Below are 15,340 nucleotides of genomic sequence, written 5' to 3' on the forward strand. Positions count from 1 at the left end.
TCCTATGGTATGAAATATCCCCTTGGCTAGTTTGGGTCAGCTGTCCTGGCTATGCTCCTTCCCAGCTTCTTGCCCACCTGCTTGCTGGCAAAGCATGGGAAACTGAAAAATCCTTAACTTAGGATCAGCACTACTTAACAACAACTAAAACATCAGTGTGTTATCAACATTATCCTCACACTAAATCCAAAACACACTATACCAGCTACTAAGAAGAAAATTAACTCCAGCCCAGTCGAAACCAGGACAAGTTGTAAAACTAGCAGATTGTTAAATTGTGCATGCTGCACTTAAGCTTGGCTAGTACAGACATCTGCTTTGTTATAATTTTAAAACTTAATTTCAAAGTCCACTGTAACAACACACTCTCCTTCCCCAAACTCAGTCACCTACACACAACCTCATGTGCCTGAGCAGAAAATAGCAGGTTTTGTGACATGGTTTCCTGTGCTCATGACAACAGCACATACTCTGGTTCTAGGCCCTTGAAGGTTTTATAAGTCTCAAATGCTGACTGCCCATCGCTTGGACCCAAATACTCTGAAGACGATTTCAATACACCATGTTTACAATCAATGAACCTAAATACATGTCTTGATATGTAGAACTGGGTACTTCTTGTAAAGCAGGATCTTTACACAAATATGGGGTTTATTTTTTTAAATGTCTTAAATTTTAAAGCAAGTAATTAGAAAATGAGTATGCTGAAATACTGAGAAACTTCTAAAAAACCACGGATAACAAAAACCACAAAGCTTATTTGCAAACACAGGTAAACAATCAGTATTTAGGGATGCCAGGTGAGATGGACCGCACTGTACAAACTGCAGTTAACAGCAAGGGCCATGTCCTGTGCTCTTCATCTTCTGGTGTCACCTAGAACATGCTTTCAACAGATGGATCTTTTTGTTAATAATCCAGACCTCCAGCACTCTCTCCTTGCCAGATTAACATCTGAGGTGGAAGAAACGTATAAACTGCCAATCATCTCAGATTACATTTGAACACCTTACAGGAATAAATAAATAAAAACGTTCACAGTATTTTATTGCCTATCACTGACTTCGCATTCAGTACTCCTCCTCATCTATTCCCCAGTTACCCTCCTAGTATTAACACCAAAGTTCACATTTCAAGTGACTTTAAACTATCCACCTGCAAATTCAAAACTATTTGTACAGCAAATCCTGCTAGCAAATCTGCACAAAAGCATTCTGTCACAGTCAGCATACTTTCTGCACCATTGACCACTGTGGTGTTTTGCAGACCAGTACAACACAAATTCATAGCTGGGATTACATCGATTTCTCTACAATTGAAAGGTTAATCACATTTCCACTATTATTCAATGCTACATGTAACTTTTAGTAAGTTTTCAAAAGCTCCAGGCAAAAATGGATTTGCAGATTTCTTTTTCTTTAACATGAGGCTAATCTAATACACAAAAGTACTACAACAAACATTTTAATGGATAAATTAAGTGGATGTGCCTGAAAATAATAAATTGAATTCACATAAAGTAGCAGATAAGACCTTGATATGAAATTCATGGAAATACAGAAGTATCATATAAACCATTTCTAGAATGACATCTTCAGTCAAGAAACAATTCCACCTGTCAATATGTTGTCAACTACTAGGGGACAAAAAAGGCTGGCAGCTAAAAAAAACAGTATCAAGATTCCCATTACACTGGTTGTAGTAACAGATCTGTATGATCTTATCTCATTATTTCATCAGACAGGAGGCTAAAGCATTCTGTCATTTATCCACATTATTATTAACATTAAATACTACCCAGTGATACAAGAAAAGAAAACTGTAGTCAAACAGAGAAAAATCATTAGCTTCCCCTCAGTGTGTTTAAATTATTCTGAAACTGCTGGAAACCACAGGAAGATGTCAGAAAAACTTTGCTACACTCATCATGGATCTACTTGAGAGTTCAGCAGGAGATATCCTTACAAATGAACTTCACATATTTTATATAATTGCTTTTATTAACATATAAGAAGTTGGGGGGAATACAAAATATTAAACCTGTTACCCCACCAATGCAGATCTGTCCTTTAGCTCAAATGCAAGAGAGTCAGTTTGCATCACAAGGTTAAAATAAAACAACACAGCTTCTTGATTTTATTACAGAAAAATGTGGTGATAATTTTTGTTGCACAAAAATTTCAAGAACAGCACAGATACAAAAAGACATTGAGCTGTATTATTCCATATTTCACTGTAATAATAGCCATAACTAAACAGATAAAGAGAAATGTTATCAACTGCTTTCTTCTAACTTGACTCGCAAAGTTTTGGACAGCTAAGCAAACTTCAAGGCTCCTAAAATAAGCTCAGTTTTGTATCTCTTGGTCTACCCTCTATTTACATTCTCCTTTTCTTCCCTGTATCTCATGCAAAAGGTTTCTAATTTTTAATCTCATAAAAAGTATAACAAAGTTCCAAATGCCACTACCCCCCCCAGCTGTTTACAAAACCATTCCAATCATGCCAAAAAGATAACATAGCTAAAGTGCTAGCAATACTATAAATAAGACCAAGCCTAGACTATTTGAGAGACAGGTTTTAGGTCTGGAATCCTAAACACTACAATTTGGAGGCCCAACAGCAGCAAACTGTTTTCCTCAATATCAACTCAACAATTAAAATATACCAAGGATATAAAGCTTTATGTAAGCTGGCAAGGTATCCTCAGAAGGGGAATTTTTTTTTTTTAAATAAAACAATTCTACAGCTAGTAGTCATAAAGATAGTACTATGCACAGCAGGATTAGACAAAATCTTAGCATCAACATTTATTGAGTATAAAACACAAAGATGACCTGGAATTTAAAAAAAATATTTGCTGAACAATTTTTGTTGTTTTTTTGTTTCACCTTGTAAAGAAGCATGAAATACAAAATTCAGCTGAAGTGCAGCTGATAAAATGCAGAGTTAGTGTTCCAAATTGAGGAGGAAGGATGTGTGGTGAGCTGAAGATGGTCAAAAATTCCTCCACAGGACTTGAAAATTGCTTTAATACACTAAAGAAAATAGGCTAAGCAAATATACCAACTAAATACTCTTCTACCAAATAGTGGAAGGATATCCTAAACAAACACATATCTAATTATGAACACTCTAAATTGGTTCAACAATTAGGACTAAATTACAGGCTATTTAACTAGACTTACCTTATCTAGGATTTTTTATGCCTGTGCGTACTTACCACTTGGACAGTACTTTCTACAGCAGATGAGTCAGAAAGTCACAGGTACCTTCTAGTACCAATTAGTATTTCTCTACAACATTCTGAAACCACAGTATCTAAATAAACAAAAAATCTACAAAATGTTTGCAAAAGATGGAGGTATGGTTTTGCTACGTATTTCATATTAATTAACCACAATATACCAGAGAGAGCTCTAAAAACTGACTGTTTCATACAGAACTGTGATGCTTTATTAAGAATAATTAACACAGCAGCAACTTCCTCTTCAGTCCTCAAGGCAAAGCAGCAAGAAAACCCCCTTCATAACTATTTGTATAAAAATAATACTAGGACACTTTCAGTAAGTCAAGAGGCAGTTAATTTCTTTGGACATTGTAACAAAAAAAGTTGAACCACCCTTTAGGAGCATTTTGCTATTTGTGTCCAGTGACACCAATGACTTGGTTATGTCTTAGATTTCTGCAGAACTGGCGAAAGCAGGAAGTTAAGGTTTTGTTTCTTCTAGGACTGGGCAACAGCAGCGATATGTTTATGCTTGGAGTGCTAGCTAGCTAGCACATCCACCCAACAGATTTCTGACAGAGAATGCTCCTCATCACCTGAAACCTACTTTTAATAACTTTTTTTCAGGATTTCCAGATTAACTTCCACAACTTCAGCTTTACCTGTAGTTAAAATAAGTTCTTCTGGCAAGTATGATATTCTGCAGTAATGCCAACATACTTTTGATAGCTCAGTACTACCCATCACATTGGAAGTGGCTGACACTGCTATATGGGAATTGGGTCCAAAACAACTTACTTCAGCTAGAAACTAAAGGGAAATTCATCTTCATAGAGAATCAGAGTGGTTATATTTCCCAATCAGTCATTGAAATGTGGTAGCATTTTGTTTGATAAACTACACTTTAGCATGTCTTTGAATAAAATTATTATCTCCTTCTTAAACATTTTTTTCCCTAACAGATGAAAGATTTTCTTTGCCTCCCTGGATCACTTATTACTTAATTACTTAAAATGCCTCTCAAGACAGCCAATTTTACAACGTTATCTGGGTGTCGTACGTATGCTGGAGAAGATAGAGGGCTTGAAAATCAGTTACTCGTGAAGGAAATAAAAAAACTCTAGTTACAAATTAGGTATTCAACTTCAAAGCTCAAGAGACAAATGTTTGAAAATAACCACATGCAGGTATGCTTTCTCAGTTTAGAGCATATTTTCCCACTTCTCAGTACCTTACAATTTAATATAGTCCATCCTTTTACACATATTTGCTACATAAAGGAGTAACATGGACTATAGTTACAGGTTTTTCTTCAGTTCAGCTATTTAGGACAGCCAATCCTGAATACATTGGAGCCCCAGTAACTTCTGCAGACAAAACACTCAACAAGAAAAATCATATTGTCTCTATAAAGATATTCAATTAACAGAAAGTTAGTTTATAGATATCGGATGAAGACACCAAAATAAAGTAAGCACATAAAATCTTCAGCTATTGAACACCAGCCGCTTTTGTTTAAAACAGTTTGCTTTGCTCTCCTACTTCCTGAACTACTCTCAAGACCAGCTCCTTAGCGAGGACACAGCACTCAGACATGCTCCCATAAAGCTGCAATACTGAAGCAAATACTAAGCCATTCGTTGAGGAAGGCTTAAGCACACCACACAATGAAAATTTTGCTATTGATCCAGCTAACAAATATCAAATTCATATGCCAAACATAATTTCCACCAGTTCATTCTGAATTCTGGGGCCTCCAGACACAAACACAAAGCAGGCCAAATACTCTGCTGTGGATGTAGAGTGCAACCCATTGCTCACACACACCTCCTCCAGATGATTTATCAACTATCACTCATGGTCAGACGTGTATCCAAATAACTGCCATTAGCAATGACTGCACCCAGCCTGATTTCCATAGGATAACACTACAGTAGTGTTCGCTGCATTATTCAAAAAATGGGAAGAAAATGCTGGGTTTTAACGTGTCTAGTTTTGCTGATCCTGTAATATAAATCGCACTTCAAAACTAGATTATTTAAAAATACCAAACCCTGTTTCTGGAAGAAAAATGAGATCTTGGATGAAGCCAGCCATATTTAATACTAAGATTCACCCATTAGGAGATACGCTTTTAGCCAAAGAGAAAGTATTGAAGGAAATGTAGATTTTGGTACTGGTATCTTCTGGACTTAATCCTCAACATACATCTTATTAACTTACGAATGCCAACTAATGGTTTTGTCATTTAAAAGGCATGTAACACCTCTGACCTCCCTGTAAGGTTTGCTCAAGAGCCAAGACACTTATTTTCAACACCTGGGTTTCCAAACAAAAACAGAATTGAAATTAATGAATAGCTTTAACTTGCATTATTTAAAGGCTATGTATTTTCTTTGATAGTCCATCTCACACACCTGCTTTACTAAATTCAAGGCTGCTGCAGAGATCCCAGGAACCACCACAGTGAAATAAAGAAAAAGAAGGAAGTGTTTTGGCTCCAAGTGACCCTCTCAATGATCAATTTAGAAAACAGCATCTGAAGCGAGGGATTATCAGCTTCTAATTTAAATCGTGTATTCCGTACTCTTCCCCTTCTTTGAGACTTGTTAGAGATGCTAATGAAACAGGCACGTGCTACTGCTTTGCAAATTACATACCTCAGTCTCAGGGCACAGAGCTCACACTTCTCAGTGGGGGTGAGGTCAGTGTATGTTCAAGTTAAAAAAGGAAATTCTGGTTTGAGCAAAGCATTACTCCAGAAAGAGAGTGTAAAAATGCTGAGTGCCCCTTCTTGCTCACTTGCTTAACTGACAAAATGCCATCTTGACTTCTACTTGACCACACATAACGTTCATTCTGGGTCTCATGATCTGAAGATGCTGGAGGCATAAGGGAACGCACCCCCCCGTAACTAATTTCAAGCCATACTCACTTTCTTTATCAAGTCAGTTTCAAATAAAGAGGACTCAATTTTCTGCTACATCACAGTTGAAAAATGTTGCAAACATTCCTATTACTGATCAAATAAACAACATGGCTGCTCATGGCTGTGAGCATATAGACACAAAAAATCCCAAACCAAACCTAAAAATTCCCTAAGTTACTTTGCCATTAAATCATCAGCTCCTGGAGCACCACATTCTGTGTACTGATACTCCAAATAAAAGGCAAGAGTACTAGAATTTGTTAAATTGAGATACAAATCACTGGAATACGTCTTGATTCTTGTTCAAGATATATTTTATACAAGGTATACATTTCCTGTGAGAAAATTCTTCCAATATACTTGTCAGATTTTGTTTTGTTCATCAGATCAATCTGATCCACAAACCTAACTTAAAGCATAAGAAATTTTTCAGTGGCGGAAGATAAAAGTAGTTTGAATGATCTACCTAAAGGTGGGAGAATACAAGAAAGAGCAAGAAACATACCTACAAAGAATGAAAAAAAAAAAAAAAAAGAAAAAAATAAAGCAAGCAAAATACAGTCCAAATGCCTTGCATTGTATCTCAGTGGTGTAAGAAGCTGTAAACCAAATTTACCCAGACAGTAGCAAAAGCTGCACTAGAAGGTAATCAATACAGTAAAAACGTGGTTTTTTTGTTTTGTTTTGTTTTTTTTTTTTTAGTATGTAGGTAAACATACTACCAACCATTTAGATTAAGCAGGCAGTTTAAGTGGGTATATCCAACTTTAAGATCATGACACATATCACTTGGTAACTTTTTTCCTTTTTATCTTTTTACTGTTCATGTATAAGAATTAATAAAGAAATTAAAGGGGAAATTCTAGGCCAAAACCTCTATTGAGAGGTAAACTCAAGAGTGAACACCTGCAACCTAGAAGAAAATTCATCATAAAGATGTAACTTATCTCGAACCAGCTACTGTTTACACACCATACTTTGTTACTCAGTACTTTTGTTATTTATATAAAAGTATTCTCTAAGGATGCATTATCTGCTTTAAAGGTTATTAGGCATTTTATGGTCCCTCACTTGGGGGGCTCATCTTGACATACTGAAATAAGAAGTTGAGGGAGTTTGAGATTTCTCAACCATTTGATTATTTCCTCAGCTATCTGAAGCAGCAATTACTATTCTTTACCTAGCAGCAAGTATTTAAAGAAAACTCAAAATAGGCAAATTAAGCCACAAAGTACACCAAAATTTAGGTTTAGTCAGATTAGGCTAGTTACTATTGAACGGAAATGAGCAGCTTCCTGTTTTCAGGGCAAACAGCGAGCAACTTCCATTTCAAGCCTCAGTGCTTTGTGCTCCTGCAAAGATCTGCACCATAACCTATGTTTTGATAATATTCCATGTGAAATTTGCTTCAGGTTATATAAAAATTAGTATGTAAATGTACTAGAACATTTTAGTTCCTTCTTCCTGCTTCTAAGCATGTTCCAAGTTCACCAAATTTTGTCTTCCAAATAAAGGTCTTGGACCTCCTTCCACTGCAAAACTCTTCTTCTCTGGATTTTTTTTCCCTACCAATTCCTGTTCAGATCCTCCACAAACTTTTATACAGTTTGACAGACAGCAGATAATTCCCACCTCTTAGAAAACAGACTTCTGGGATGAAGCAGTGAGAAATATCTAAACACCTTCTCCTAATACTTGAGTAACTGATTCCCTTGCGGATGATTTTTTCTCCTCCACTTTATAATTTTTCAAATGAGGCAAAGGTAGAAATATATCCTTTTCATGTAACATGCAGTACATGCATCCTTTGCTTGTTTATTTAAGTGCAAACACATGATGTTACATTATTGCACTATTAATACGTGGCAACAATATAAGTAGCAGATTGAGAAAGGGAACACATTCAGCCTCCTTTCAGCTTACAATAGCCCAGACTCGTGCTGTCTCCAAAGTTTACTAAAACACTCATTAATCACTGCAAAGTAGAAATAATAATCAGAAACTGCTACCACAAATACAGATTCCTACCAAAAGCCATTAAATGGAGGCGTTATAAGCCACACACAGTGTTCATGGCTTTTCCTGCTTTTAAACAACATCCGCCTATCTAACGTGCTTCCCACCACGGGAACAGGAGCGGTGTGCAGGATCAGGACCCCGGCTGGGCGCGTCTATGCCTTTACAGATATAGCAGAGCGTGACCTGTGCTGCCCCTGCAATACCCGCCTGGGGTCTGCCAGCTCTGGATCTCACAGCGATGCCCACAAGCGATTCACTTCACAACAGCGACGATTTCCAGACCAGACCCGAGGTCTGCGGCAACCGAAAGGCTAGTCCGCCGTCGCCAGGGCTGCAAGCGCCCGGCTCCGCTGTCAGCGCTCTTCCAAAGCAAATTTCCGATTCGGAGCTGACAAGAGATAGGCAGAGCTGGCAGCGGTCAACCCAACCAGAGAGTGCAACTGAGAGCTCCTCGTCTGGGGTATCCCGACTGCTCGGAGAAGTTTTGACAGGGCAGTTTGTAACGTGCACAGTTTCACTAGTCAGTTACGTGAAACAATTTGCAAAGGAGCATAACCGAAACAAGGCACGTGCAGAGCGAACCATCATTCGGACTGCATTTTGCTCTACCAATGCATACGCGTAAGATCGGGAACCTGCACCCCTAGAGAGGCACAGACCTCCAGCGTGGACAGTCTGACCGCCCGGGTTTCTAAAAAGGAAAAAACCACGCTGAACCGTCGCCTCTCTTATTTAATTAGCGGCACGTAAATAAGATACAAACGTATTTTACTGGCAGAATTTTTGCTACCAGTATTTCTAAACCAGACTGGCGCACCTCAGAAAACTTCGTCGTCTACCAGCACCACGCGGCATCCAGCCGTGTTACCACGCTGGCTGCCTCTGCCTCAACAGCTGCAGATCTGTTTTGTGCGAGCTCAAGCACACCCTGACGAGAGCGACGGCTCACTCCGGGCGAAAGAAGGAACGCTTCCGAAAAGAGCCGAAAACTGCCCCGCTGCCCGGGAAGGGCGATAGAGGGAAGGCGGGCGGTGAGGTTTCCCCGAACAGGAACCCACGTACGGCTTTCCCCCAAGTACGTTTTCGCCTGACCGAACTCCCAACGTGCGTGCTTTGCGGCAGCTCTCACCGGGAGAGCCGCGCCGAGAGCCGCCGGGGCGGGGGGCGGCAGCGACGCGCCCCGGCCCCGGCCCCGGCCCCGCGGGGGCTTCCCGAGTTCCGCCCCGGCCACCGCCTTTCGCCCCCCACGCTGAAACCAGAGTAACTCCGGGGCGGCGCCGGGAAGCAGAGCCGGGCTCCCGGCGCCGCCCGGGGGTCCGCCACCTGCAGCCGCCGGGCGGCCAGCTCGCCCCCAACCCCCCGCCCTCCCCCGGCCGCCCCCTCGGCGGGGAAGCTGCCGGGGCACCGCCGGGCTTGCCAGGCCCCAGCCCGCCCCGCCGCCCGCCGAGGCGCCGCCGGGCGCGGGCCCGCCCTGCCAGCGGCGGGGCCGCCGCCCCGGCCCGCGCCTTCCGCCGGCGCGCCGGGGAGGGGGCTGCCCGGTGCGGCGGGGCACGGGACCCCGCAGAGCGGCGGCACTTACTGCGTGGGCGCGGAGCGGGGGGCGGCGGCGCCTCCTCGGGGCTGGCGGCGGGAGCGGCGGGAGCGGCGCTGCCGAGGCGGTGCGGGCGCGGCGGAGGCAACCCCGGCTCCCCGCGGGGCGGGGCGGGGCGGGGCGCGGCCCTGGCGGGCGGGCGGGAGGGAGGGCGAGGGGCGGCTCTGCCCCCGGCGGCCCGGCGCCGCCGGTCGCCCCGGGGCCGGAGGGGAGGGGGAAGGCGGGAGGGCCCCCCGCGGCGGGCGGCGGGCGTCGTCGTCCCCGTCGTCAGTCCCCCTCGAAGCCCCCGCGGGGCAAGCGGCTCGTAGGGCCACGGGGGAAGGCGGGCGGCGGGCAGACCGGCGCGACGGGAGGCGGCTCCGTTCGGCTGCCTGCCTTCCCCCCGCCCCGGGGCACGCACCGAGCAAAGCAGCAGGTGGAGGCGGGGGGCGAAACAGGTATTCCTGCAGAGGAAATGGGAACCGCGGTGCTGGATTTTGGGCGCACCTTTTCTTTGCTTCTTTCCCCGCTTTGCTACCAAAGGACCAGTTAAAATTACGGCAAAGGCAAACCCTAAGTAAAATTGTTCTTTCGTCCTACTGAGCTGTACGTTGAGGTATATTGGCAGCAGCTTGCTGCCCAGTGTGCGACCAGAGTACGGGCACTCGTCTTTGCATCTCTTCGAGAGGTGGCAAAACGGGAGAGGTGCCGTTCCCCAAGACCTTCACGGGCTTTCAAGTTTAAATGAAACAGACAAGGCGTTGAAAACGTTAGTTGTGGTGATGCCTTGAAGAAAGGCATGAGAAGGAAAACTTCACTGTATCGCTGTAGTGACGAACTTTTGCTTGCTTGAATAACTTAGAAATTTTGGTATGTACGAATAAGATAAGAAAACCTTGAGCTTTGTCAATGGTATGCGCCAAAGGCGCCAACAAACAAGAGGCCTTGGGCCCTGATGTGCGTCAACAGACAAGAAGCCTCGGGCCCTGACGATAAGCCTCGGGTCCTGCTGAGTTTTTGTAATTAAAACTTGCCAAGGCCAGGTAACTAGGAAAAAGAGATGACCCACATTGCGCATGCCCAAAGGGCCGACACTATGTAAATGATAGCATGAATATGCATATGACTAGAATAATGTAAAATTTGTTTGCTGTAGGTAATGGTGTGCATGATAGGTGGAGCGATCCCCCACGCACCCAGCGCTGCAATAAAGAATGCCTGCTTTCTAAAACTGCAAAAATCGAGTCTTGGAGAGTTTCTTTGACCAGCCTTTGGCAACAGTGGAAGAAAGTGACAAGAAAGCACCATCACTGCATCAACCTCATTCCACTGAGAAATGACTTACAACTGATAGTTATGCATTGAATTAATAAAAAAAAAAACCAAAACAAAACCAAACACCTGCCTCCCCCGCCCCAAAAACATAAAAAAGCTAAGGCATTAAAAAAAAAAAAACACAACAAAAAAAATCAAAAAAAAAACATGAAAGGAAAAAAGATCAAAAACATGCAGATATTAGAGCTAGAAACGGGGAGGAATAAGAAACACCAAGAAACTTGGTAAATCAATATCTTTATTTTATAGAAAGTAGCTTGATCAGTGTGCTGAACCTGCCATTAGAGGTGGTTTTGCTATTTTTTTTAGTAAAAATAAACATTTGAAAAAGTTACCTTGGAGAACATATCGTCTCCAAGCTTATTTCCTTTTAATCACTGTTGCTTTTTTCATACCTATTGCAACTAAACTAACACTGGGTGCTCTTAAGAGGAAGGGAGTGGTACCTAATGTAGGATATCTCAACAGTTTATTTCCTGTAACTGGTAGCAAGGTTCCTAAAATGCAGTAGGACATGTATAAGCTCACCTTGTGCCACAGCAGCGTGGTACAAAATCTGCATCTATTCCACTCTCCATCTTTCTTCATAAACATCCTGCAACATCAGCTGTCAGCTGAGTATCTTCTTGTTAAAAGTCACACAGCAAGCCAGTTTAAGTACCCAGATGGCCAGAGGTTTAACTCTCAAAAGTTACTAAAGTAACAGTAGACAACTTGGATCATCTTTCTGTTTGAGATAACTGAATCAATTAGCAACACAAGAATGACACATTCTGATTGCATTATGTATTGCTACAAAGACAAACACAAGTCACAACAGCTTGTCTGTGATATTTAAAAGGGACATTATCAACTACAAGCTAAATTATTTTGTCTGGACGTGGAATTATTGTTGATTATGCACTGGTAAATGCAAATTTTAATGTCAATTTGTGCACATGGCTACTTCAAGCACAGAACCCTGGGTAGCCACTATTACCCTTCTGTTTGAGTAACTTGCATAGCAAGAGGGAGAAAGCATTACTTGCTGGAGGATGAAAGTCAGTGGAAGTTAAGGGCAACAGCTGGAAGAGCTGTTCCGAGTTCAGTCTTCCCTAATAAATAGACTTGAAGTTAAGAGTGTCCCTTTACAAGTTTCAGATACAACAGAAGTAATTTTGATTCCATCATTACAAGAAAGCTATCGATAATTTGACTTACAATAATTGTTAAACATCAATGAACATTATACAAGCAAACAACCCATTTGCAAATGAAGTAGCAGCAACATGGAATTCTAGAAGGTTGAGTTTCTGGAGGATTTATTGGGAAGATTATGAAGGTGTGGCAAATACATTGTGATTTTTACATAATTTAGTTTTGAAAGTAGCTTATGGTAACGATAACATTATTGAAAATGCCTGCTTACAGTCAGTACTTTTCCAGTATAAGTGTAAGTTTGCCAGGATTATTCATAGTGCAGCTCTACTCAGAAAAATAACAACACTGTATGTCTTGGCAAATTACATATAAAATCTGCTCAGTTCGCAGATAAGACAGCTTTCTGTAATTGCCAGAACAATAAACTGAGCTTGTAATATTAAAGCTAATGAGATACAAATGTTTAAGGACAAAACATCAGGGACATCATTAAATAAAGTTGCCATGATTTTTGCACATTTCCTTTTCTGAATGTGACAGTTAGTTCAGTGGGTGCATAAAACTAATGCATGTATATTAGCAGCTACAAAATCAGGGTTTCAGTCAATTCTCAAGGAGTGTGCTAGTGTTGACTCCATTGTTCTCCTCCTTTCATAAAGATAAGGAATACTAGAAACTCAGCCACTGAGCAGATATAACACATGCTTTGGGCAAGTCTGTTTTGTAAGGTGGTGTCACTTTTAGTCAGTCACTTTTCTGGTCCATCACTGTACTTAAACTGTTTTGACATCAATTTTGACTTCAATCTGTAAGTGTTGTGGAAGAACAATTACAATTGAACAGCTGTACCAGTTTGAAATGCTGTCACATGTTTCTCCATGGCAAAAGATTCACATTCTTTTTATTGCACAATTTGAAAATTCAGGTTACGTGCATAAAAACCTTCATAGTGTTTGCACTGCAACTTGCGAAACATACATTTAAAATGACCTTAATACGTTTTACAAAATCTTTTTAAACAATTTTATATTCTTAAGATAAAAGCATCCTGAGAATGTTACAAAGTTCATTTTACAAGCCCTTCATTTCTGCTATGCTTTATTTATCCCCATAGTTCCTAATTTGACAAGTTTATTTTACAGTTAATATCTTGGTGCTATATTTCACAAAATATCTTTTAGCAAAAAGTACACCATTGGCATTCAAGTAATCCAGCCTCACATCTAATTTACAAATTAAACCTTTGTCAAGCTCTCATGTCAGGAAAAGTAAACCACAATACTTACAGAAAAAGTTTTTAGCTGACTAAAAAAAAAAGTAAAGGCTTTGTGCATTAATAATTTGGTCAAACATTGAAGTTACCGAGTTTAATATTTTGGCAAAAAAAAAATCCATCTATCCTTTTCAAAATTCTTTTCTTTCATTTTACACCAGATGTAAACATACAGTACAAAGACTGACAGTATTAAAGTACTTTGCTGTTGAACTCCTTTCCTTTTTTCTTTTTTAAAGTACTTAGGAAAAGCAGACAAACAAGAATGTAAGTGCTAATAATCAACTGAGTATCTTTGGGCTAAACAAAAGTCTTACTGGAAAAAATGTAAAAATAAATTAGGTTTGTTTTTTTTCTCCTCTACAGACATGTAAATAAATAGTCTTTGAAGAAATTCTAGTGCCATATCCTAAAGCAGTATCTTCCTGTATCTTTTTGATCAAGATTAAAGCTTCACACATAATCTTGACTATTTTATCAGGAAGATATCCATTAATATTTACATATTTTTGTAAAGGGAGTGTTCAGGGTTAAAAATATATTTCTTTCTAATAGGTAAGCCTGCCATCCTGATGGCAGTGATTCAAGCTATAGAACAGAAGACAAGTTACAGAACATCCTTCAGTTTCTTAGACCCTAGACCAGAGGAAGGAGATCAGGCAAGTTAGAGAGGTAAACAGCCTGGATTCCAGGAATGGAGACAGACAGTGGCTCGTTATATGAATGCTTGCATGGCCAGGAGCATCTACTCATACAGGCTTTGTTTCTCTTCTACACATAGGTATAAATTTTTATTGTCAGCTGACTAAACAAGTTCAGAAGAGAGACAGTTAGGATTGCCACAGTGAAAAAGAATAACATTATCTAAGGTTTCCATCTGGACAGACCTGCTTTTAGAAGGCGGCCAGGTGTTGAATATGAGCAGAGACTATGCCCAGATGGTGCACTCCAGGTGGGAGTGTAACTACCTCAAAAGGAAGAATAAACCCCTTCAGCAATGCCTTAGTAATATTATAAGCATATAATTCGGAGTCACATATAGCTTTTATTTTAGGCAATGATCAAAATCTGAAGGACCTTGTTAATCTTTAAGGCATCAGTGCATCAAGGACTAAAAGCTCCAGGCAACAAATATGGGCAAGAAAAAACAAATCCCCAAAAAACCCCAAAAAAGAAAGCGCATCTTTGTGGCACAAGCTATCATTGTGTATCTGCTTTTTTGTCTAGTTCCAGGAGAAATATTTTCAGGGATGGCAGAAGGGGAATGCTATACACAGTTCTGAAAAAAATAATATTAGATCATAAATTTAACATCATTTTTTAACACATCATTTAAAGGGCTGAATCTATCGGGCAAGATTCTCATCTTTACTGTTCCATCAGCACCACAGGAGAATATGTGATTTGCTGGTCCTGTTTCAATTTGCATGACTCCTGTCCCAATGTTTCTGAAGAGAGACTGTCGGGCATGCTCATTGATGAAAGTGTGAAGAAGACTGAATGTAGACAGACTCCACACCTGAAAAAGCATCAAAACATCAATCTCTTATAAGGCTAATTACCACGATCTTAAAATTGACCAGTAATGAGTCATGGAGAAACTGGACTACCTTTTGCATTAATTTTTCTGACACTAGCTGTAAAAGAAAAAGATATGTAGCAATCTAATGACACAGATATAGAATATTAATATTCATTTTCTATAATAAGGAATATATATGGGGACTAAGGTAAGACTAACTAAAAGGAGGACTGCAAGATAACACATTTCATAACTAAATTAGAAAATGTGAAAGTCAGGGTTGAGAACAAAGGCAGAACATATGACATATCTGATTATTCCAC

General features: G+C 40.6%; 2 protein-coding genes across 5 annotated transcripts in view; both read right to left on the reverse strand.

The window, feature by feature from the left end:
- Positions 1–9,857, reverse strand: part of TNFAIP8 (TNF alpha induced protein 8) — a 61,922-nt gene extending 52,065 nt beyond the window's left edge. The window contains exon 1 of the mRNA XM_075020452.1: positions 9,757–9,857. Coding sequence (XP_074876553.1) covers position 9,757 — 1 coding nt within the window. The 5' untranslated portion in view covers positions 9,758–9,857. The remainder of the gene's footprint in view (positions 1–9,756) is intronic.
- A 1,445-nt stretch (positions 9,858–11,302) lies between these two features.
- The window catches only part of DMXL1 (Dmx like 1), an 86,114-nt gene continuing 82,076 nt past the window's right edge, over positions 11,303–15,340 (reverse strand). For all 4 annotated transcript variants that reach the window (XM_075019966.1, XM_075019965.1, XM_075019964.1 and 1 more), the window contains one exon: positions 11,303–15,014. In XM_075019966.1, coding sequence (XP_074876067.1) covers positions 14,790–15,014 — 225 coding nt within the window. In that variant the 3' untranslated portion in view covers positions 11,303–14,789. The remainder of the gene's footprint in view (positions 15,015–15,340) is intronic.

Source organism: Buteo buteo, chromosome Z, assembly GCF_964188355.1.
Source record: "Buteo buteo chromosome Z, bButBut1.hap1.1, whole genome shotgun sequence".
Classification (NCBI taxonomy): Eukaryota; Metazoa; Chordata; class Aves; order Accipitriformes; family Accipitridae; genus Buteo; species Buteo buteo.